This window comes from Epargyreus clarus, unplaced genomic scaffold, assembly GCF_041222505.1.
Source record: "Epargyreus clarus isolate Ecla_fem2 unplaced genomic scaffold, WU_Ecla_fem_2.2 ptg000004l, whole genome shotgun sequence".
In the NCBI taxonomy this organism is placed as follows: domain Eukaryota; kingdom Metazoa; phylum Arthropoda; class Insecta; order Lepidoptera; family Hesperiidae; genus Epargyreus; species Epargyreus clarus.
Window position 1 is genome coordinate 7,431,433 of NW_027332212.1, and position 24,598 is coordinate 7,456,030.

Below are 24,598 nucleotides of genomic sequence, written 5' to 3' on the forward strand. Positions count from 1 at the left end.
TATTTTAAGATAGCCTTTGCGAACAAATAAAAGTTCTGCAAATTTCATTCGTCATCCGAAGTTATAAAAGTTAGTCAGTAGTATTGGAAGTTCCACTAAGTGCTAAATATAGTGCCGCAGTAAATTTAAATACTTTTTCTTTTCGTTTTGTTTTTTGTATTTATTTTTATACTATTCAATATTACTAGTAAAATATTGAAAGTGGTAGAGTTACCGTCATTGTACTGTTATAAAACCTAATTCAGAAGTTAGTTTCTGGTTTAAGAGGCAGTTTAGTTTCTCAGAGCTACCAACTCTCACTTAGCCTCAGTTTCCTAACTTGCTTATTATATGGGAGAGCCTGGGAGTACTTTACGGACTGACCTGTGTATGGTTCATAATAGATGCCGATTGGCTGCAATAACCATTACACTGATTGACTGCTGATACCATGTAATGAAGTCAAAAAATGTTCTATGGAATTCACACTGTTCTATATATAAAAAATCAGACCGACAAAGATATAAGTAAATTATGCGTACATCTCACTTTATCCCAATGCGACGCATCGGCTCAATGATCCACTATAAACTCGGCACCAATAAAAAGATGTTGGCTCCAAAATTTATTGCCTTCTGCTTTATTCAGGACGTCATTCTCAGTCATTTCGGAGACTATTTTTGTGGAATGATATGATAATATCATAATAATAAAGGCGCAGCTGTATTCGTAGCCGTGATAATTTATTGACTTGGAAGTAAATTAGGTTTGAAAAATAAAATCTAAAACAATTTTGTCGTAATTTTTTATTATCACGAAGTCACATTAATCATCGTTTGTATAAACTCTTTAAGTATATTCAAAAGACATAACTCGCTATTTTTATATTTAAGTGCCGGAACGACTGTACAACTTTGAAAGCTTTCCAAATCCAAGGTAAGATTTAGATTCGTATAATGTTTATTTTCCTAAAACGTTTTTAGACCCAATTTACATAAGAAAGTCCTTTTGATACAGCTTACTACGGATATTTAGTTCAATGCATAGTCAATTAGTTCTAGTTGTGAAAGTTTTCTTTGAAGATAATAAATCTTTGTTTATGTAAATGTACTTGCTAATTCAGTACAGAGTTCTGGCTATTGACAGCGTGGTAACTTGCGCCTATAAGTGTATCGTAGCAAAGTCATCCACACTTTAATATTCTGTGTCGTCAATGCTAAATGATTAACAACAACGTGTTTGTCGTATAAATAGAGCGTTCGGCTCGCCATTAGGGCTGTCAATAAGTTAGATAAATTGATTTTTTTAAATAAAAATACTTAAGAATTGAATATTAAATAAAACAAGCTTGTAACTAATTGGATATTTGTGTTATTTGATATCGGCGATTAAATTAGTAATTTGCGATTGCATGATTGATAAGAATGAGATCAGCTATCTTTACGTGAGCTGTTTTATGATTGTATCACTTGACTGTATATTTTTAATTTTAATTATTTAAACTATGTCAATTCATCTTTTAGGTCTATATTTCTATTCTACGTATATTTAACGTTTAACGGTAACGGTAATTCAATACCGTTTAAAGCGTTCAAAATATGTTACAGAATGCCATTCATCATTATAAGAGGACAATCGGTGTAATGTACACAGTCAACACCCTCGAATTGCGATCACAGAGCGTTCACGTTCGGGCACACAATAACTCTTTTGTGAATGACAAGTGTAGTGAACCCTAATAGCGGCACCTTTGAATGTCTTGCGGCGGGCACCGGACGCGGTTGCGCCGCGCCACCCGCCCGTCCGGCACGAGCTCTCCATACTTGATTTATCACTCCATTGTTGCGACCGGCCCGGCTCTCCGGATAACGCTAAACATTCAATTGCCGGTGCGCTCCCGAAACAGATTTGTTCTTTTCGTGATTCCGATTGCTTTTTCCAATTGGCACTCAGCTGCTAAGTGTGTTTTAACTTTCACTGCCACACTGTCAACGATGAAAGGGCATTCTATAAGTAAAAATGCAATCCATATGAAAATTTAGATTTAAGTTCTTTGTAGACTTTGAGGCATTATCAAACACTAACTTACAAGACAGTAGTAATATTTGCCAATCGTTATTGGTAACTTACTTTTAAAGTAAGCTAATAAAAAAATATTAACAATGTTTAAGGTTTTAATAATGAAAAGCATATCCCTTTTCAGTAATATCTTTATTTGATACGACACTTTGTATTGTGGAACTTGTTAATATCCTTTCAACTCCCTATTTAAAATCACTCATCATTAAACGAACACCTCTCAATTCATCCGTACATTGTTGCCAAGCAACTCCCTCCGGATAACGCGAGAGATTCAAATCATTCAATAGTCTGAATGCCACTGAACCGATTTGCTCTTTTTGTGCGACTGATTTAGAAATTCACTCGTTTCGAATCTTTTGACTATGTGAAATGGTGATTTAAACTAGAAAGCTTTACTTTTTTATTACAAATTCCTAGAGATTGTAAAATGTTTTTGCACGTTCGTCGTTATTAAACCAACATTGTTCTAATTTCGGACACAGGATTTCTCGCAAGCAGAGAAAGCTTTTAGCATTTAATCTACAATACTAGGTATGTTCCGGTTCATAGACCTCAAATACTTTTGATAACAATACTAAATACTCTCAAACAGCATTCAGGGGAATCTTTAATTTCATTAAACATATGTTCGAAAATAAAATAATAACTGAGCTTTAAATCCGAATTTTCGTATTGTCTAACATCAAATCCAGTGAATGCTCTATATAAAGTTTTTTATTTAATTTTATTTGGTACTAAATTTTGCGTTTAATATTCAGAGGTTCACACCGCCAGGCTCGTCACGTCCGAATAATGCTAAACATTCAATTGTCGGAACGTTTTCAAAAAAGATTGTCCCTTTCATGTCCTCGTCGGCCTATATACGGCATGATACAATACAAATACGCTTTATTGTACGCATCACAATGAAACAATTACATTAACATAACTATAATGTGACTACATATAGAGGTCCAAATAAAAAACGACTATGTTTATTATAGTGTACTTTATGCAAGTAGGTACTTAGGTTTTATTTGCTACCTAAAATCAGTCTTATTTAAATAAACATGGATTCAAAAGGAAACCTGATTGTTTTTTTTAAATACTGTCGTAATCATCATAAAAATTTATGGATTTTCTATACCACGGTGTAGTATTTGACATCCAAGGTATTAAGATAATCATGGAAATTATAGTCTCCTTATTCCTATATTAGGATCATACTCCACGAAGTCGTATAAATACGCTAGTGTTGCATACACAAGTTGTATTATACGAACAACACAAACACAAAACGCCGCCTTATGCATTTAATCATCAGTCTCCCGCAGTTAACAAGTCTTAATTGCTCTGCGGAGAGCGGAAAACTAAATTCTTGCAGATAAAGTTGAAACGGAGAGGCGCGGTTTACACTGAGCTCTCGAAAGTGCAAACAGACGTTTCCTCGAATGGATAGCAGTTTACTAAATTGAGCCTATCGCGGACGATTCGGTTACCCGGCTAGCTTTATTGAGCTATTTTCTCGCTTCATCGTAAATGTCTTGACGTAATTACTTTCGATTCCCACTTTAACACCGATTCAGTTCGCCGCCGATCGTAAAGTAATAGGTTTTATACAGTTTAAAATTTCTCCTCCGTTTTATATCTGTGATTATTCTTATCGTATCTGTATTAGTTCATTCTTGCAATTGCAAATCTTCGCTTTACGATCTAAAGCTGGATTATAAATTAATTGATGTACGTTGTTTGTGCGGTTCTTATCTTAATAATGGGAAACATATTAATGGCCCTTCGTATACTACAATCGTAGAATACGGTCGATCCGAATCACATTTGAATCAATTAAGAAACTGATACAGTTTATTGAAACTACAAATGTATTCATCAAGGATGCCACTACGTACGTGTATGCATCAATCAATTGAACATCGATGACGTAACGCGTGTAATCTAAACTAGCGATCGAGTTATAAATCAAGCCGAGGACAATGAATTCCATTGATCTGTGTAATGTATTCTACTGATTTATGTAATTTTGCCGCGATTTTACTATTTATCGTGCTACTTAACATCAGAAATTGCCCATTAAACATAAATTACTTTGGTGTAGTGGTCGGAGTTAATTCTAATAAACAACTCTTGATTAAACAACAATAGGCGGAGCTACATTACTGTTACCTAGAATACTAATAAGGCAATGTGCTAGCTGGCACAGATTCCTTGGCTTGCTACTGAATACCAACCACAAATGGTCTGAACATTGTGCAAACATACAGATAACATTATTACAATCAGCAAATATTATTTTATTGGAATGTTAGTCAACGTGTCCGAGTAAATTTAAACATCAAATTAAACAAATGACGCTTAATGCTATTGTACATTTGGGACTCTGGAATATATAATTAAAAGAGCTTTGTTATTGTTACAGGCAAGCCCAGAAAGTAGTAGAAATGCCTCACCAAGGTATCATGATGCATCAATGGACGATGTAAGTATTTTAAGTATTATTGTAAGTGTTTACGATAATGATTTTTATACAGCTGTACAAATAGCATTACTTAAAAAAATATGCTTGTTAATTTGTCTACATAGTTGTTTGAAATACAAATTGCAACGTTTCAGGCATCGGACGCTGGCTCTCTGTTCCGGGTGACGGGCGCGGTCGGTGGTGCAAAGAATGAATTTGTAGCGCGCGGCGGCAGCGGAGGCGCGCTGGCGCTGTCGCGCGCGCCCGTCGGCGGCAGCGCCAGCCCCGCGCCCGCGCCCCTCCCGCAGCCCGCGCCCTCGCCCGCCCCGGCCGCGCTGCCGCCGCCCGCCCTGCCGCCGCCGCCCTTCCGCGCCGACACCCCGCACCGACCCAACGGTGCCCACATCCCCACACTCGACGGGCACGCCGCCACACAGATCTCGGCCAGAACGGCCGGCCCGGACACTCCGGAACGACCTGCCAACAGCAAGCTCCAACCCGGCGCCCGCGCCGCCGCGGATAGCCCGACGCCCGCGCCGCCCGCTCCCCCGGCGCCCGCGCCCCTGTTCCCCTCGCACACCGCTTACCAGGCGCACGCGACCGCCGCGCTGCCCGACTACCGACACACGAACCACGAGACGCGGACCGAGCCCACCGCGGCCGACCATGCGCCCGCGCCGCTCGACCTGCACGCTCACCACGCGCCGCGGCCGCCGCACCTGCCGACCACGGCGGCGCAACCGCCGCATCCTAGTCTACAAAGTCGCGTTCCGCACACGCAGCCGCACCCCGTGATGCCCGGCCACGACGTTCGAAACGCGACGCCGGCGACTCAGCCGCCGGTGCATCCCTCCTCCGTTCCTACCTCCTATCCCAATCGTGTCAATGGCGTTCCGCAAACGGTGGCGTCGCAGCTTCCCCCGACGTCGAACCCGAGTTGTCTTCCGAGTCAAACGTTGCCCGGGCGGCCCGTGTCTCCGGTGGCGCCGACTTCCCGCCCGTATCCCGTTCCGTCGATTGGGTCTAGTCATGTAAACTCGAGTATAAGTTCTAGTATACATAACCATTCGATACCTTATCAGAGTCAGTCGAGTTTGCAAAAACATTCCGTTCCGCCGGTTTACGCGAATCGCCCCGCGCATCTCGCACCATTTAGCGTAGCAAATCACATTTCGTCGAGTATCATGCCATCCTCTACGGCTAACCCGACTACTGCCTCTCACATGAGTCACCCAATAAACAGCCATTCCAATATGAGCCATTCAAATCATATTCCTATGAGCAATTCCAATCCTATAACTACTTCAACGCCGAGTCTCATCGGATCTCCTTTATCAATGTCATCAATGCCCACTAGCACGATCTCAAGTTTTACTTCGAGTTTAAAACTCCCCGCTTTGGGTTTGGCTACGCACCCGGTTCCGAGTGTACCGCCAATCTCCTTACACCAACCCATAAATCATATGGACACGTCGCCAGCGTCGAATAGTGCGCCAGCGATCGTCGCTCCCGTATCAATTAGCAGTAGTCACAATAGCCACCCGCTCGCGCCTCCAGTCGTGGACTCTAGGCAGCCAGTGGTGTCCTCTAGCGAATTACCGGCGCGGACCGAAAGTCCCATCGTCAGTAGTACTCTCGCAACCAACGGATACCCTCCGCCGGCAGTATACACCGGTGGAAACTACCCTCCGCTGTACGCACCCTACGCCACTACTCTACAACATAGTCCCTACCTACCGCCTGCCGCTGCGTCTCCAAGGAATTCTGCAGATACGGTAAGTAAACAGAAAATAAATTTTGATACAGTATTTTTTTTGTATAACTTATGTTGATTTTAATTTGATTTTGATTTTGAATTATCTATATATTTCTATTGAATGTGGCAATTAATTTCTCTGTCTTAAAATTTTTCATTATTAGATAATAATATATGGAAAATTATAAGACATAATGAAAAATTTATCCGAGAGACCCGATAAAACTTAGTATGTCTTCCCGAAATTACTTTTACAGTTATATTGCCAATCTAAAAACCATTTTTGCACCGGTCTTGAAGAACACTATTACATATCACAGAAGGACACTAGTTCACATCAAGCAGCCTCTTAATACTGTATACTGTATATCTATTCTTTCTTTAACTTCACGCACACTATTACCTTCTTCGCTTCGTAATTTACGCGAAATCAATTCCGACATGCGCAGTTAAGAGGTGCAAAAACACAAAATCGAAAAAAAATGCGGACAAATATAGTTTCATTCGTAAATGATCTAAAAACTACATTTTTTATATTTTTCAAACACGAAAATAGACGACAGTGACAATTGTCAAAAGGTTAGATTTTCTTGTTAGGAGCGAGTAATCTTTACTAATCTATGTGTTTTCCGTCTAAAATTTCAGAGAACGAGCCTATCCGCGTCGCCGCTGGTGGCGCCGAAGACGCCGAAGGGCGTGCGGCCGCACACGCCGGGCTCGCTCGGCGCGGCGGGCGCGCACGCACCGCTCTCCTACTCGCCGCGGGGGCACAGCCCCAACAGGGAGCGCGAGAGCTTTAGGTACGATTTATGTTTTTTTAAATAGTTTTAAGTATTGGGGTTGGTGATTATCGATCTGTCATTAGAGCATTCTGAATCGGCCCTTTGTGAAACATATCCAAGTGATGATTTTGGATGTCTGTTTATTAATCTCAATTTAAATATTAGCCTGTGTTGGAATCTACCCCATAACCCGAATAATCCTTGTACATATTAAAAAATACAGAAATCGTTTAGTTATTTACTAAATAATTCAAACCTAAATGACATGATGATATAATGGTGATGATAGAAGTAACAAACAGGCTTACTTACAGTTTATCTGAAGTTATGTAGTTGTGGCAGCCTGAAATGGGTGAACTCAATTAACATCGTCACACCATTTGAAACAGGATAATTCCTCCTTAAGCATTTTTTACCTCTGAGAAAAAACTTGGTACGTCTCATGAAAGTACAAAAGCTAAGTCATAGATTGTCATTGGTTCCAGCAGCAACATCAGCAGCCTGTCGCGCAGTACGCCCGCGTCGGCGGCGAGCGCGCCGGTGTCGGCCGCGACGCTCGCGCCGCCGCTCGCCGCGCCGCTGCCCGCGCCGCTCGCCGCGCCGCTCGCTGCTCCGCTGCCCGTTAGTACATGTTACATGTGAAGTGTCACTACGCACTTTACACTATATTTCTCCGTATAGTGATGTCTGATGAGTCTGATATAGTATGATAAAAATCTCTAGAAATCATTAAATACGGTACAAAGTTTATAGGACGTACGGTGATCACTCCACTGGCCATTGCGGTTTAAACATAAAATCTTGAATTAAAAACGAGACACAAGATACGTCATAGTTAACCCTTTACAAAAAATAATAATATTTTATCATTTTGTGTTAGTATGTCTTCAATTGTTAGTATTGTAACTCTAGTAGTCTTGGGCAGATTACTAAAGTTACATTGCTTTCAAAATACATTTAACTACATAAAAATATCGAATGAGACCTGTTTTACAAATCTTATTTTACGAAATGCATAACTAATCACTTTAAAATATCATTTCAGGGTCAGTTGCCGTCACTGAGTACTGGTTTGAGTGCGTTAGGCGGCCCGCTTCCCTCGCTGGCGGGATTGGCACCCCTGGCAGCGCCCACGCCCACGCCGGCGGCGCCCACTCCGGCGCACCTAGCCCACTCGCTAGCACCCGTGCCCACCGTACCCAGTATCAGCTCCACCGCCAAACCGCCCGCCCACTGGGGGGTAACGTGAGTATCCCTGACGATACATTGGTTCTACATCGGTTCCTTATAATTATCGGAAATACATATTATCGTAATACCAGTTAGAAGACAGTTGGTAAACCAACTACTAGTAGTTAATATGCATATTGCATACAGATTTGTAATTTCATTACAATTATGGCATCTAATCAGAAGAGATCACGAATTTTAGAGTAATTGGTATTCTAATTTTTCCTATTGTCTTTATTGAGACACCGTTGCTATACGAAAAGCCAGTACTAAATATCTTATTATTTAAGCTAAGAAAGATATTACATAATTTCTGATGAGTTGATTATTCCTTCCAGCAGGCCACCGGCGGCGGACCGGCCAGGCTTCGCGAGCGCACCCTCACTATTTGGGCCGCCGCTCGCTCCACCCAACCCAAACCCTTTCTCAGCAGAGTCAATATTTCAATCGAGTGAGTATTCATTGTTTCAGTTATTCATTAAAAGCGAATTAGGGTTTTACGAAGGTCCCAAAAAAGTGCATATGTTATAGATGTTATGTGATGTTTTAGAAGTGTGTTGTTATTACTCTATTGACGCGTCAAAAATATATGTATTTTCTATTGATCAGCTGAGGTCAGAATATTAGAATGAAATAAAATAATCGAGAAAGAAATCGTATAGTAGTAAAACGTTGTATATAGTATCAGAGAGGTTTATTGATGTCACATCATTTATCTATTGCCATTAATTAAATAGAAAAGTACCTGATTGATTCACATACAGTAGAAAATGTATCAAAATACACGTCTATATTTTAAAAATACATTTGTATGACTTTCACTTGACATACGTTTCTTCGACATTAAGAAACAAAATACTAACTATATTGTGAATGTTCGTCAGGTCCAGGTGCGGACTTGTTGCGGCGCGAGCTCGACAACCGGTTCCTGGCGGCGGCGGGCGCGGTGGGCGCGGGCGGCGCGGGCGTGGGCGTGCGCACCGAGATGCACCACCACCAGCACCAGCACACGCACGTGCACCAGCACCCGCCGCACGCGCCGCCGCACGCCGCCAACCCGCACCACCCGCACCAGCTGCTCGTGCCGCACGCGCCCATTGTTAGTATAACACCACAATTGTTTAAGCCCCGCTCCACATTCTCGTTTCTCGTACTTTTCTCTCGTTCTCGAGAATGTGGAGCGGGCTTTACACCTTTTAGTATTATCTTAAGTCCGCACGCGAGAACGCGAGAAAAGTACGAGAAACATGAATCTGGAGCGGGCTTAACAATTCGTTTCTCCTGACATTATACTGCATGTTTTGATGCAATCTTATCGAATAAACAGTGGCGCATACGTTATGTATTCAGAGGTAGTACCTGTGTATCCTACATGGTAGTATTTGTCGTTGTTTATGAATGTCTTAATGACATTCAAAAAGTAGTATTGATATACCAATGCGCTGACGCCATAATAGAGTGCCCCCAGTCTATTGTTTAGTAAATAGTAAATACATCACAGACCCTTTAAAGCAGATGTGTGAAATACATAGTACTATTATTTATTTCAATCTCTATGCTGACATCCAAAATGTTTGGGTACATTTTAAGATATTCGAGCTTAACCACTTGTTTATATTACCAACACTTTGTCTATAATTGACAAGAGGTCATCAAATGACAACAACGTAATTTTTATAAAAGACTGCCTCCAAAACTATTCCTGTGTTTGATTATGTGTCTGGCGTCCATTTAGAACGCCTCATTAGGATACCAGAGATTAAGTAACGGAAATATTACTAAATAAACATTTATGATTATAAATTTTATCCTGTTTGCACTTAGTAAATACACATATTAAGTTCATGTAAACTATCTATTTTACTTTTTATAACGATAAGAAACTGAGTTCGCATCACTTAATGAATCTTGAACATCATCACCAATGAATTTTGCCAAAAAATAAATAATGTAAGTTCAACATTCTCAACAATTTTTGTCATGTCGAAGTAACACAATACATTAAACATTCTGTTCACGCGTTACAGTTCAAAGACGTGGGCAAGATTTCGTCGTTATACCGCACCGGCCTCGGTCTCGGATATCCGTATTCGTCGAGTTTATTGCATCCTGCGGCGCCGTACGTGCCTCCCGCGCCGCTCAACGCGTACGCACCGAAGGTACTATAACCCTTTCATTTATTCTTTCTCCCGCCGATTTTCGTGTAAATACTTGAAGATTTTTATAACCTAATAGAATAGATGTAGCTCCCATTAACTCACTGTAAATGTTCCCATAATAGGATCTGTTATAGAGCATGTTCAGACGTAATAGTAAACGAGAATGAGTTTGTCACAATTGTTTTTTTTTTTTTTTTTTTGTACAAATGGAAACAGAATATTTGACAAAAATGACATCTGCTAGTGTCTTGGCAGTCTGAATTTGCTTTATACAGAACCTTTTGTACAATATGTAGGCCTGCTCTAGTCAACACTTATTTTGTTTATCACTTCTTTCCTTACTTATATTATGAGATTCACAATTATACAAATTGTGTCTAACTTACAAAAACTTTTTTCATTAAATCTATTTTCATTCTTTTCTTGATAGCCCTATTATCATAGTTTAGTTATTCTACGTATCAAACGAAAAATACATAATTTCATCCTATGCTATTGCAAAATCTTTTTACAAGTTAGTCTAGTGCTTATATTATAATTTGCTCTCATCATTAACACTGCATCGCCTCATGTTAACAGCCAATAGTGTCGGCCGCAAGCGACTCCGCCACTAAACCACCACCACGTCCTGCTGTTGCGGTAGGTTCCTTCACCACTATGTACACTTTGCATGCATTCTAACTTTACCTTATGTTAATCCTGCGCTTTTGGGTGTAGGTAGTCGTATTATTATACTCTTCACTACAGATACTAGCTTCTCTAGGGTTGCTTAATTTGCATTTTTAATTTATTTTGAGAATTTATAAATAACAACATTGATTAATTAAATTTGCTGTTAAACAGAAATCTGGAAAATGGAACGCTATGCACGTGCGCATCGCCTGGGAAATCTACAATCATCAACACAAAGATAAATCAGCTCCCGGGGTATTGACGCCCGGCGGCGTGGATAAAGACAAGCTGCGAGCCTACCCTCCGCCCGCGCCGCCGCCTCCCACGTACCGGTCGCCGTACGAGCTACCGCCCGCGCCTTACTTGCAGCACCATCCGCACCTAGGTGCCGTCCGATACGATCCACGCGGCTCGCTCGCGACCTCGCCTCTCGCGCTGGCCGCCGATCGCAATTTGGGCGTCTCGGGAGTATCGCACTTCGCGCGGTACGGGGCCGGAGCCTTCCCCGGCGCACCCACGGCCTTCGGACTATCCGCGTACGGACGCGACCTGGCGCTGTCCTCCTCGCTGCACGCCGTGCACGCGCCGCCGCTCGGCTCGCTGCACGACGCGTGGCGCGCGCGTCCGCCCGCCGCCGCCGACGTGCGCCGCGAGCACGAGGAGCGAGAGCGCGCGCGCCGCGAGCGCGAGGAGCGGGAGAGGCGCGAGCGGGAGGATCGGGAGCGACGCAAGGCCCGCGAGCGGGAGATGGAACGAGTGCGACAGCGGTCGCCGCTGCGGAACGGGGCGCCCGACGCGAGCAAGGATGAAAGAAAGGAACCCCCGCGGCCGCCGCCGACGCTGCCGACCTACGCGCCGCCGCCGCACTGGGACCCCTACCGCGCGTACGACCCACTCCAGCACATGAGGTTCGCGCCCCTCGTGGAGGCGGCGATCCGTGCGGAGGAGGATCGCGCGAAGATGCTGAGCGCGTACGCGCACCACCAGCAGCTGAAGTCGAGCCCGCTGCTGCACCGCTCGATGGCGCACGGGCCGCACGGCGCGCACGCGGCGCACGGGCCGCACGCGCCGCACGCGCCGCTGCCGCCGCTGGGCGGACATGGACCTCTGGCGCCGCTGGCCCCGCTGGCGCCGTTGGCCCCGATGGCGGCGCCGCTGGACCTGCTCAAGAAGGAGGAGCCGCGATGATAGCGAGCGCCCGCGACCGTCTGCACCCCGATGTACATACAGAGTAGCGTGACCGACGTCGCCGAGTGAGTTCCGCCGCGCCGATTCGATGTGTATCGTTTCGCATTATCGGTTTAGAGAATTATTTATTGTAACGTCGCTTGCGGCCCGCAGCGCCGAGGCCGAGTGCAATATGGGACGAGATCGCGGGGCGCTCGTCGCCGCCAGCCTGTACACTACTGCTTGTTTATTTACATGAAAATATCTATCGAGTTGTTATTGTGAACATTATTAGTTAATTATACATTAAATTGCTGATTATGTGAATGGTACCGTTAACATATGGTACTTATAAATATTTATATATACTTATAAATAAATTGTAAATAGTAGCGTGTAAATTAGTGTTAAAATATAGAATTGGTTTATTTAACGTCATACAAATGAAAATCACATAAATTATTATTGCATCGGGAGGCCGATTTACGCTCCCGTTAAAAATCTCATAATGGTTTTTCAATTGTACCAGTGGAGTTCGATCTATATTTATATAATTTATTTATACTCTATTCTTCCATGAACACTTAGACGGAAACTACGATGCCTGTTACAAATAGCGGTTGATATTTTCTTTCAAATGCATTTAAAAATATGTGATATTATTATATTGTGGTGTACATTTTGTCTGACTTCGACTAGTGTCTGTTTGCGAATAGATGATGACTATACAATAATATTCACGTTATATTCTTCCTTTACAACTGATACAAAAAGACATTTTTCGTGGACAATATTGTAATAATGCTTCCGTTGAAATATATATTTGTTTCCTGTAATAGAAAACTCGTATGTGCCATTAAAGTTAGCGTTAATGGACATTGAGTCAGACAAAATTGAATTAATAACCTGTTTTAAGGCACGTTACATTTAATGATTGTGTTCTCATGATTTTATGAAAGAGTAATTCAGAAGTGTATTATAATCTATACAAAAATCATTCTGTATACTAAAAAGTAAATGAAAGCTTGGTGCGATTCAGAAAAGAAACCATTAAAACTTTTGATTTTTATACCAAAAAGTTTTTCTTTTGTTCCTCCTTTGTGCTTTGTTGCAGAAAAGCAATTCTATCTATTAGGAGTGGAGAAGTTCTTGCGTTCACTCACAAACTTCTTACATATAACTTCTACATCGACCTATACAATGTCAATTACTTCTGTGTATGTAAATTGTGTCACATTGAAATTACACAAAATTTATCATAAAATTTCTACCCTCGCGTCGTGTAATTTAAGGTGTTGGAAAAGTGCAACTGCCACAACAATTTATAGCGTTACGTCTCTTGAGTTTCGTTGGAAGTGTGCGAATGCTGACTGATGTATGTATGATGGGAATGTATGAAATTACCATATTAGTCCTTAGGGTTGGTGCGGCAACTGCGATCGACTTCTGGTATCAGCTATACAAGTACTAGTAGTACTGTTTTTACAGATATCCATAGGTGGCATTGACCTCATACCATCAGGTCCAATACAATTTAATGCTCAGGTATATTGGGTAATCTTACTCTCATTTAGGTACAAGAAGCTTTTATATGAAGTGCTAAGCTGTTGTGTCAAACGGTGTTATTAGACTTCCACAAAAAGTTTTATCCAAAACCACATACCATTCTAGTAATTTTCAAAAATAAGGGAACAACATCAACACTAATATATATTATAATGTATACCATGATATTCCGAGGATTGAACCTTACCACTTTGCCACGCCCCGACACTCTTTGAATATGGATTGTTGGTGTACATTTTAATTAATTAAAGTAGAAAAGATTATTTTTTACATTTTAGCCGCCACTTCCTAGAAGTTTTAACAAGCATGACCTAGGTCATACAAATATATTCATATATGATATGATGATGTAGGTTAATACAAAAATCTAGACTTTCAGACTACATATCATATTATATTTATTACATTGTTTAATGCCAATTATTATTATAATCCACATTTATAATATGGTGTATCTATGCCCTTTCACGTTCACAGTCCTAAACGCGTCTGTGCGTTTATTACACTAACTCTGTGTGCCCTACACGCGCATGCGAGTTTCCATACTATTTCCTTATTCCTATAGCTAAGTGCCCACGGCGCGATAGTGAGCCCATTATTTGTACCGAGGTGGCGCTAACGCTATTGTGACTTTAATCGGCAGCAGTACTCAATTGGGATGTCTTAATCAGGGTAAACTGAATGTTAAATGTTTTCTTCCAGTATAGGTGTCGTGGCTGCAGACCTTTCTGTATCCCACTTCTAGGCAGGAATCTCAAAGTGGTCTGGCATAATTGATTCCACCGCGCATTTTGCACTACTGTGCTGAGTGGTGGAAGAAGATACCAGTTAAAGTCCAACTAATATTAGATATTCTCAAACTGTCCCTAAAATTAATTGTTAAAATTACTACAAAATAAAAACATGGGGCAAAAAGCTTTAATTAAATTTAGTCTACTCCCCTGCCGCCTGTCAGCAATGTAAGATGTCAATGCTGACTTCCAGCTGTTAAACTAGCGTGTACTTATTACAAATGTTTACTCCTTTTTCACACAGCACTATTAATTTTATTTATTGCATAGCATTGGTCGCATTGCTGCATTGCGCGCCGAGGCCTAGTCGCTAGTTAGGCCTAGTAACTTTTCTTGCCATATAAACTAAAATTATTGTCTTAAAACCTAAGTTACTCCTACCTAAGTGTACCTTGACCTTGGTTGACCTAACTAAAAGAACGGCAGACTCATACTTTGGCCCAGTAATTCTCAATTTTATAACACACAATGTGTCCAAATAATATTTTATAATAAGTGAGAATATTTTAAGCATCCATAATAATAGTAATAGTATTTTTTTTTTTGTATATCATTGGGATGTCTTAAATAGTCATGTAAATGCTGTTCAGGAAAACATTATTTCTCTATAACATAATTTATGTCCATTATAGCCATTTTATGCAAAAAATAGACTTGTGAGTTAATAGATTTATTTAACTCATAAACAGCAAAATTGTTACCAGATTATTTTTTATTTTGCAAACTACTTTATAGGTACAGTAAAATATCTAAATTCCGATCTCTAAAGACAGCATATTTTAATTAATGTTCAATTCTATAAAGAGATAATCATCAAATAATAAAGATGTTAAGGCAAACATTTAGGTTTGATTCAAATAAATAATATGGCTATAACAATAATCATATTCTGTAAAAGAAATAAATAATAGCTATAATTATGATTTATTGATCTATTGTCTATTTTCGCATGTTTACTTTCTGTACCAAACTTGAATAGATTTCATTCTCTTGACTTTCTTCTGTAATTGGAGGACTCCGTAAAGTAAAGCTTCAGCTGTTGGTGGGCATCCCGGCACATAAATGTCTACCGGTACAATACGGTCGCAACCCCTGAAAATAAGGAGTACATTTCTTAGATGATAGACATGAGGCAACATATTGATTTTAGTTATTTGATGATTCAAGTATTATTTAAAATTTAATAAAATGAACAGTGCTTCAAATTTTGAATATACAGACTTGTTAAAAATGAGTAAAGTAATTCAAGAAATACAAGCTACACATAAATGTGAGTATCATTTTAGCCACCATTGGTGGACTACGGGGTAGGAATGGCTACCCTGGCCAAGACCAATATTGTCTGCATAATTGTTGTACATAATTGTACATTGTACATCTCTATTTACATCTTCTTGCTTATATTGTCTTTTTAGTCAACATTAAATTGGAAATATGCCATAACTTGAAAGTATATATTACCTTACAACAGAATAAGAATAGTGGTAGTATCCTCCACCATTGGCACAACTACCCATAGATATGACCCATCTGGGGTCAGGCATCTGGTCGTACACTTTCCTCAAAGCAGGAGCCATCTTGTTTGTCAAAGTTCCAGCTACAATCATCACATCTGACTGGCGAGGAGAAGCACGGAATACTACACCATATCTGCAAACAATATAATACTTTTGAAGCAGTGATAGCCTAGTGGTTAAGAAACTCGGCTTCTTGAACGAGGGGTCGGAGGTTCAAATCCCAGGCCCACTGACCTCTGATTTTCAAAGTATTCAAATATCATGAGGAAACCAGCATACCTGAGATCTTAAAAAAAACAAATATTTTCAGAGGTATGTCAAGTCTACCAATATGCACTTGGCCAGCACGGTGGACGGTAATGGGTTGATGATGATGTATTTTCTTTAGGATATATGTCTGGATCAGCGTTTCCCAGCCTTTTACAGTCCACGGACCATTAGGAAATCAAGCAGTTTTCACGGACCCCCTTAATAAAATAAATAGCAAAAAAACGGATTAGATATTTATTTTAGTTATAACAGATACAAAAAAAAACAAATACAGAAAGTAATTATAACTGTTTATTATAAAAAATATGAAAAAAAATTAATGTGAAAGATGGTGTTGCTTTTTTGCAACTAAATCAGGGATATTCGGGTTGATGTTGTTACTAAGATGTAATCTCAAATCAGATTCTACTTGTTATCTGTTTCCCTATTTTTTTTTGTATAAACAAGAGTAGAGAATGCCTTTTCACATAAGTATGTGGTTGAAAAAAGCAGTAAACCAGCCCTTTTGCATTTAATGAGCGATTTATGTATGTTCCAGAGATGACACCGCGGACCCCCATACATATACTCGCAGACCCCCAGGGATCCGCGGACCACAGGTTAGGAAACGCGGGTCTAGATAAACTTCAGTAGAGAAGTGTAGATCAAATTAAAATGTACAATGTATCCATGTTTTAAATTAAATCACTGGCATCTAAGTACAAGTGACATCAATGAAGTTATTAAAACCTCACAGGTAATCATGAATATGAATAATTGTTTCTGCACATAATTAATTTATCTGTTTAGAATCTCATGTTTACTTACTAGCCTAGCTCTGAAATTTTTAAACTCATGTTTCAAAAGAGATCATGTAGAGCGGCAAAAGATCAACTTGACTACATAAAAGTAATATGCCTCTCTTGGTACTGTGTAATCAATACAATAACTACATACAAAATTTATAATAAGTATCTATATTCAAAGTGTACCGTGACGTTTAGAAGTGACTAATTTAAAAACAAGTAAATGTTTTATTACAATTCCATGTCAGACCAACCTGTCCATATCATATCGAGGTGCAGCCATTTGCATCATTTCCACAGCACAGCATGCCAAGCCGAAGGTCATAGGCCAGATTGAACCCTTTCGGCCCCAATTAAGCAAGTCGTCGAGCCGGGCGACCGCATACTCTGCCATATTCGAAGCATCTTGGAAAGGCGAGTATGGACGTTTCTCCGTCGTATTCGGTACAGGCAAATGAGTATTACGTATTTGTCCTACAAGGGGCGCAATAGCTCCCTGTTTCAGTACCGAAAGTACCTTCGAGGGTGCAGCAGCACCGAGCGCTTTAATCGCCTGCATTTCGTCTGCAAAAATTAATACGCATATTGTAAATACAATTATAATCCGTCAGATCAATAGGTTATATATAGGTTATAGCTCATTGATTATAATTCGATTTAGATAAATAAACAACTCACTTGAGAAATTAATACATTGGATAACTAATATTAGAAATTATTCACTGTACACCTTACAATATAAGAAAACCTACAAAAATACAATATTAATGACGTTTCGCCACAAAATGACACTTGAGTCACTTGACCGCCTGATTTAACGCAACGTTCCGTTCACCGTAAATAAAGTTTGTTTTTTATTAATAATTTAAAAAAAAACCCTTTTTTCGAAAAAGTGATCAATGAAAGGCATATATAATACGTATACTAATTCATTAAAACACTTTCCCAAAACGTGTCAAGTAGCCAATTCTCAAAACTGGGTACATTTTCTTGTTAGGAGTGAATAATCTTTACTAATCTATGGTAGGACTATATTATTTCCTATGACAATGTCTGCCAGGCTGACATGTTGTTTGACTTTGACTTGTCAATCTTGTCATACTTCAAAGTTTCATCATTGACACTTCGCAAAAACTCGAATTTTAAACGAAAAACTTTGAACTGAATTTAATTAGACGAAGTTTCTTACTCGAATGCTTTTAGTTATATTATATGTATAGACTTTTAAAACTATTAATATCCTATCTTAATATTTTGTGCATTTTAAAGTAATTTGTCCTAAAAAGTACCTTTTACCTATTGTGAATAAATAAACAATGCCTAAGGTTGGAATCGTTATTTGATTAAATTATCCAGATTTTATATTTATAAACTTTTAAATTTGAGCTTTGTATTGTTCAGGGAAAGAATTGGTTTATGTCAGAGTTTAGTTTCGAAGAGGATCAACCACCAATTAAAAATACAATTAAATCTAAAGGGGAATCTCCTGTGAAAACATCCAATGAGGTATTTATATTTTGCGTAAATATTTATTGTGAATTAATTGTAAACTAAGTCTACAAAGTTGAAGTTTAATTTCATTTTAGGAATCCCCCACAATTGCTTATAAAAGTACAGACCTACAAAATGTCATCAACAACACAAATTGGATGAAAAATTTCGACCCAGAGAAAGTCGAGGACTTAGCTGTTAATAATAAAAAAGTTCAGGAAATTGAAGAATGGATGAAAGTTGCCTGTAAATGTAGTTCCAGTAGCATGCTTCTTCTGACCGGGCCAGTTGGCTGCGGTAAAACTGCTACTGTAAGAACATTAGCCACACAACATAACATCAGAAGAACAGAATGGATAACTCCTGTGGACATTGAATTTCCTTCTGAATATGGTATTGCAAATAATTTTATACTTGATAGTATTTGGCTTATATTGTTTATATCTTTAAATATAACTTAGTGATTTATTTTGCAGGTGATTTTGAGTTCAAAGAGAAGCAATCCAAACAATTCCTAGACTTCATATTAAATGCAGCAAATTTTACATCTTTACTAGATTAATGATTGTAAATTAGTGCTTGTGGAGGATTTCCCTAACACATTTCTGAGGAATCCATCGGAATTTACTGATGTTTTGCAGTAAGAATATTCAGTATTATTATTTTTGTGATATGAGAAATGCATCATTGTTACTTTTATTGGATTGAAACATTGAGGTATTTACAGAACACAAGTTGGAATAGGAAACAATTTCCATAGCAGCCATGGTGAAAAGTATAGTTTACAATCTTGTAACATGACTATAATGTAAAACTGTTTTCAACATTTTAGGCAGTATAAGCAGAGAGCTAAGTCACCCATTGTATTCATATCTTCAGAGACTCATACAGATAACAAGAATTCCGTTATAAACCTCTTTACTCCAGCCCTAAAGGAAACATTTAAAATTCAACAAATTATGTAAGTAATCCTGTAATTATGTAAATAATATAACATCAATAGATATTCTTTAATAAAAATAAATAATTTGTTGTGTGATTATAAGTATAATACTTAAGACATGTATCATTTTAACTATTTTAAATATTTTCATTCTGAAAATTGGAATGTCAGAATCTAAATACATTCACAACGTAGCAAAAATGTGTTTACATTAACATTTTATTTCATGCTTTGTGTATTTGGTACCTGGCCTGTACTTAATTAATTACAGATAACTTTTAACCATCCCACTTTACAGGTTCAATAGTGTCTCAGCTACTGGCTTGAAGTTAGCACTGAAAAGAGCTTCGGATATAATCAGCAAAAAATATACCAGCATGTACAATGTTCCAACAAATGATTTGATTGAATCAGTTGTGAATTCCTCTGGGGGAGATGTTAGATCAGCTATTTTGAATTTGCATTTTGCATGTTTAAAAGGTATCAAAAGTATATTGTAATTAATAATATTCCAAATAATAATAAATATTTTTTTAAACTTGTTATAGAATTAGCACAAACCTATAAAAATCTTTCCATTCACAACTTATCATCTCAATTACTGAAAATGTTCAACTTATAATATTGTAAAATTCTTATGTACTATTTATAGGTTCCAATGCTAATTTAGAAACTAGCATATTCAAAGAGAAAGAAGTTAAAAGCAAAACAACTAGGAAAAAGAAGAATCCGTCAAGTAATTTTTGTCACTGGGCAAAGATCAAACAGTAAGCATACTACATGGAGTAGGAAGAGTTTTGAATCCAAAAGGTATGTGTTATAATAATATGCCTTTATGAAATACTTACATTATTTATGAAATAGGTCATAATATATGACCTAGGCCTTTTTTCGTCTAGCCGTGTTATTGCCTGCAATCGCAACACTTGCAGCCTAACATTCCATTTATACTTTTCCTGTCTTCCATGCTATAGTCACGTAGATTGTAAAGAGTCTATAGTGAGTAAGTCACGCGTGAGGAAAAACGCGCGACATAAAACCATAGGACATAAAAGACATTGGTGTAACAAGTTTGCATTCATGGTATATTCATGTTTTTCAGTTATTGCTGACGGAAATGGCAGTCAACAATTTTCGCATTTACCTAAAGATATAATTGAACAATTTCTCAGTCATCCTAGTTCTTTTGTCAACTTCCTAGAGGAGAACTACTTGCCGCATTTTTCGTGTCCAAATGATACTGTAATGGCTGCTATGGCGCTTAGCGATGCTGATGTTATGCTTGCCGAGTGGAATGTAAGATATAATTTTTATTATTATTAAAATTAAAAATATATTTTGCTAAGGAATAAAAGAATTCAAATATGTTTTGTCTTAGTAAGTATATTGAAGTAAACTTACAAGAACATACTAAAATATTTTTTTTTGTAGGAAAAGCTGAGTCAAGAACAAGGGTTGTATATAGCTGTGGCAGGTTTAATGTTGGCTAATAAACATCCTATCTCTGCATGGAATCCAGTAAGAGGTCCAAAGAATATGAAAATTCAATATCCGTGAGTAAATCATATTTTTCATAGTATTTCTTATTTTACCTTTGTTTATAGTAGTATAATATTTCGAGAAGAAACTTATCCTGACCTATAATATCCGGAATTTGAGAGTAAATGCATGCCAATCTGCTACTACTGTGCAGATACATTAGGGCCTGTATATGTATCACATCATTCTCAGCTAGTTACAATTTTATATATTTTATATAAATATTGTAATAATTTCAATATTGTTTCAGGTCATTGAATGAGTTGCCCCTTTTGGAACAAAATTACTTATACAAAGGCAAAGTTCTGGTTACCGATTATTTAAGTTATTATAAGATAATTACCAGTTAGTTTAGTCATAAAGTGTAGTATTATTTAATTGAAATAAAAATGTTAATAGGATAAACATATTGTTTATTGTAACAACTAATATATTATTCAATCTATATCTCTTCATTGTTAACCATATATTATTTACTTGACATTAGAAACGGGCTCTTTGGATCTGGGAATAAAATAAAAAATATATATTATTACTAAATTGTTTAATGTGTGAAATTACAATACTTAAAACAATAGTCAATAATATCCCAATTACACATAAAAATACATCGGCTTTAAACTAGCACTGCACTTTAGTCACTATTGCATGGTTCACTGCGCACTCACCAATTCAATTTCCATTTTGCAAGCTTTTTAATGAAAAAGACTCATTAATATTGATGGCCATATATAATGATGAATATAGACGTAATACAGCGAGGTGTAAAATTTTTCATAATCTACATTACTTGTCAATATTCTACTTATTAAATTTATTATCAATGTCACTATCAATAGTTATTATTAAACAATAATTTCGCTATTCAATTGCATAGATAATACACTATATACCGGAGATTCAATTGCATCTATGCCCTTTCACGTTCACTGTCCTGAACGCGTCTGTGCGTTTATTACACTAATTCTGTGCCCTACACACGCATTCGAGTTTCCATACTATTTCCTTATTCCTATAGTTAAGTGCCCACGGCGCGATAGTGAGCCCATTATTTGTACCGAGGTGGCGCTAACGCTATTGTGACTTTAATCGGCAGCAACTACTCAATTGGGATGTCTTAATCAGGGTAAACTGAATGTTAAATGTTTTCTTCCAGTATAGTTTAAGTGTCGTGGCTGCAGAACTTTCTGTATCCCACTTCTAGGCAGGAATCTCCAAGTGGTCTGGCATAATTGATTCCACCGCGCATTTTGCACTACTGTGCTGAGTGGTGGAAGAAGATACCGGTTAAAGTCCAACCAATATTAGATATTCTCAAACTGTCCCTAAAATTAATTGTTAAAATTACTACAAAATAAAAACATGGGGCAAACAGCTTTAATTAAATTTAGCCATCTACTCCCCTGCCGCCTGTCAGCAATGTAAGATGTCAATGCTGACTTCCAGCTGTTAAACTAGCGTGTACTTAATTATTGTCTTAAAACCTAAGTTACTCCTAACTAAGTGTACCTTGACCTTGGTTGACCTAACTGAAAGAACGGCAGACTCATACTTTGGCCCAGTAATTTTCAATTTTATAACACACAATGTGTCCAAATAATATTTTATAATAAGTGAGAATATTTTATTCTCTACAACATAAATGTCCATTATAACCATTTCATGCAAAAAAATAGACTTGTGAGTTAATAGATTTATTTAACTAACAAACAGCAAAATTGTTACCTGATTATTTTTTATTTTGCAAACTACTTTATAGGTACAGTAAAATATCTAAATTCTGATCTCTAAAGACAGCATATTTTAATTAATGTTCAATTCTATAAAGAGATAATCATCAAATAATAAAGATGTTAAGGCAAACATTTAGGTTTGATTCAAATAAATAATATGGCTATAACAATAATCATATTCTATAAAAGAAATAAATAATAGCTATAATTATGATTTATTGATCTATTGTCTATTCTCGCATGTTTACTTTCTGTACCAAACTTGAATAGATTTCATTCTCTTGACTTTCTTCTGTAATTGGAGGACTCCGTAAAGTAAAGCTTCAGCTGTTGGTGGGCATCCCGGCACATAAATGTCTACCGGTACAATACGGTCGCAACCCCTGAAAATAAGGAGTACATTTCTTAGATGATAGACATGAGGCAACATATTGATTTTAGTTATTTGATGATGTAAGTATTATTTAAAAATTAACTCTAAATGTACTTTAAATACTGAACATACAAAAATACAGAATTAAAAAGTAGTAAAGTAATTCAAAAAATACAAGATGACATTTAAATTTTTCTATACATAAATGTGAGTATAATTTTTAGCCACCACCGGTGGACTACGGAGTAGGGACAGTCTGCCCTGGCCAAGACCAATATTGTCTGCATAATTATGTACATCTCTATTTACATCTTCTTGCTTACATTGCCTTTTTAGTCAACATTAAATTGGAAATATGCCATAACTTGAAAGTATATATTACCTTACAACAGAGTAAGAATAGTGGTAGTATCCTCCACCATTGGCACAACTACCCATAGATATGACCCATCTGGGGTCAGGCATCTGGTCGTACACTTTCCTCAAAGCAGGAGCCATCTTGTTTGTCAAAGTTCCAGCTACAATCATCACATCTGACTGGCGAGGAGAAGCACGGAATACTACACCATATCTGCAAACAATATATTAAGGAGGTTCAATCCCTGACCTCTGATTTTCAAAATTATGTGCGTATTAAAAACTAAATATCACTAGTATGAAAACGCTCAGAAGGAATTCCAGAAATACAATATATTCTTCTATAATCATCAACACATACAACTTTATCCACTATTTTATCATATCTCCATTATAAAAGACATTGCAATAATCAGCTGACATTTCATAACTCAAAGCAAGACTGAACATTCTAAAATATAAAATAGAAAAGTATTTAATAAGGGATGTAAAGTATTAACCACCAGCAATATAAATGGATCAATGCGATGTGCCTGTAACACTAGTTTCAACGGTAAAGGAAAAAATCATTAGAAAACGTGCATATCTGAGATCTTAAAAAAATAAATGTTTTCAGAGGTATATCAAGTCTACCAATATGTACTATGCAGGCTAGTATGGTGCACTATGGCCTAATCCTTCTCATTCTGAGAGGAGACCCGTGCCCAGCACTAGGACGGTAATGGTTGATGATTTTCTTTAAGATATATGTCTAGATAAACTTCAGTAGAGAAGTGTAGATCACTTATTGTTTTAAGTTATGGTAGCACATTGGATGATAAAAAATTAAGATGTATAATGTATGCATGTTTTAAATTAAATCACTCGCATCTAAGTACAAGTGATATCAACAGAGTTAATTAAAACCTCACAGGTTATCATGAATATGAATAATATTCTTTGCACATGATTAAT

General features: G+C 38.0%; 2 protein-coding genes, 1 long non-coding RNA gene and 1 pseudogene across 9 annotated transcripts in view; 3 read left to right on the top strand and 1 right to left on the bottom strand.

Annotated features, from left to right (window-relative positions):
* Window positions 1–13,357, top strand: part of tay (tay bridge kinase) — an 81,317-nt gene extending 67,960 nt beyond the window's left edge. For 4 of the 7 annotated variants that reach the window (XM_073093049.1, XM_073093052.1, XM_073093054.1 and 1 more), the window contains 10 exons: window positions 4,475–4,534; window positions 4,669–6,288; window positions 6,915–7,069; window positions 7,537–7,672; window positions 8,097–8,296; window positions 8,620–8,732; window positions 9,166–9,380; window positions 10,309–10,440; window positions 11,020–11,079; window positions 11,284–13,357. In XM_073093049.1, the coding sequence (XP_072949150.1) occupies window positions 4,475–4,534; window positions 4,669–6,288; window positions 6,915–7,069; window positions 7,537–7,672; window positions 8,097–8,296; window positions 8,620–8,732; window positions 9,166–9,380; window positions 10,309–10,440; window positions 11,020–11,079; window positions 11,284–12,300 (3,708 nt within the window). In that variant the 3' untranslated portion in view covers window positions 12,301–13,357. The remainder of the gene's footprint in view (window positions 1–4,474; window positions 4,535–4,668; window positions 6,289–6,914; window positions 7,070–7,536; window positions 7,673–8,096; window positions 8,297–8,619; window positions 8,733–9,165; window positions 9,381–10,308; window positions 10,441–11,019; window positions 11,080–11,283) is intronic. The other 3 variants (XM_073093051.1, XM_073093050.1, XM_073093053.1) reach the window with 3 other exon arrangements.
* A 2,187-nt stretch (window positions 13,358–15,544) lies between these two features.
* Window positions 15,545–18,027, bottom strand: LOC140757383 (NADH-quinone oxidoreductase subunit B-like). Its single transcript, XM_073093056.1, has 4 exons — window positions 17,887–18,027; window positions 17,463–17,772; window positions 16,098–16,286; window positions 15,545–15,728 (listed from the first exon to the last, which is right to left on the bottom strand). Exons 2-4 carry the CDS (start codon window positions 17,765–17,767, stop codon window positions 15,590–15,592), a joined length of 633 nt encoding a protein of 210 aa, XP_072949157.1. The 5' UTR covers window positions 17,768–17,772; window positions 17,887–18,027; the 3' UTR covers window positions 15,545–15,589.
* A 299-nt stretch (window positions 18,028–18,326) lies between these two features.
* On the top strand, window positions 18,327–21,543 carry LOC140757387 (cell cycle checkpoint protein RAD17-like; annotated as a pseudogene).
* Window positions 21,544–21,553: 10 nt separating this feature from the next.
* LOC140757390 (uncharacterized) lies at window positions 21,554–23,811 on the top strand. Its single transcript, XR_012103972.1, has 2 exons — window positions 21,554–22,260; window positions 22,858–23,811. It is a non-coding gene; the product is annotated as an uncharacterized LOC140757390 (long non-coding RNA).
* Window positions 23,812–24,598: the final 787 nt, after the last annotated feature.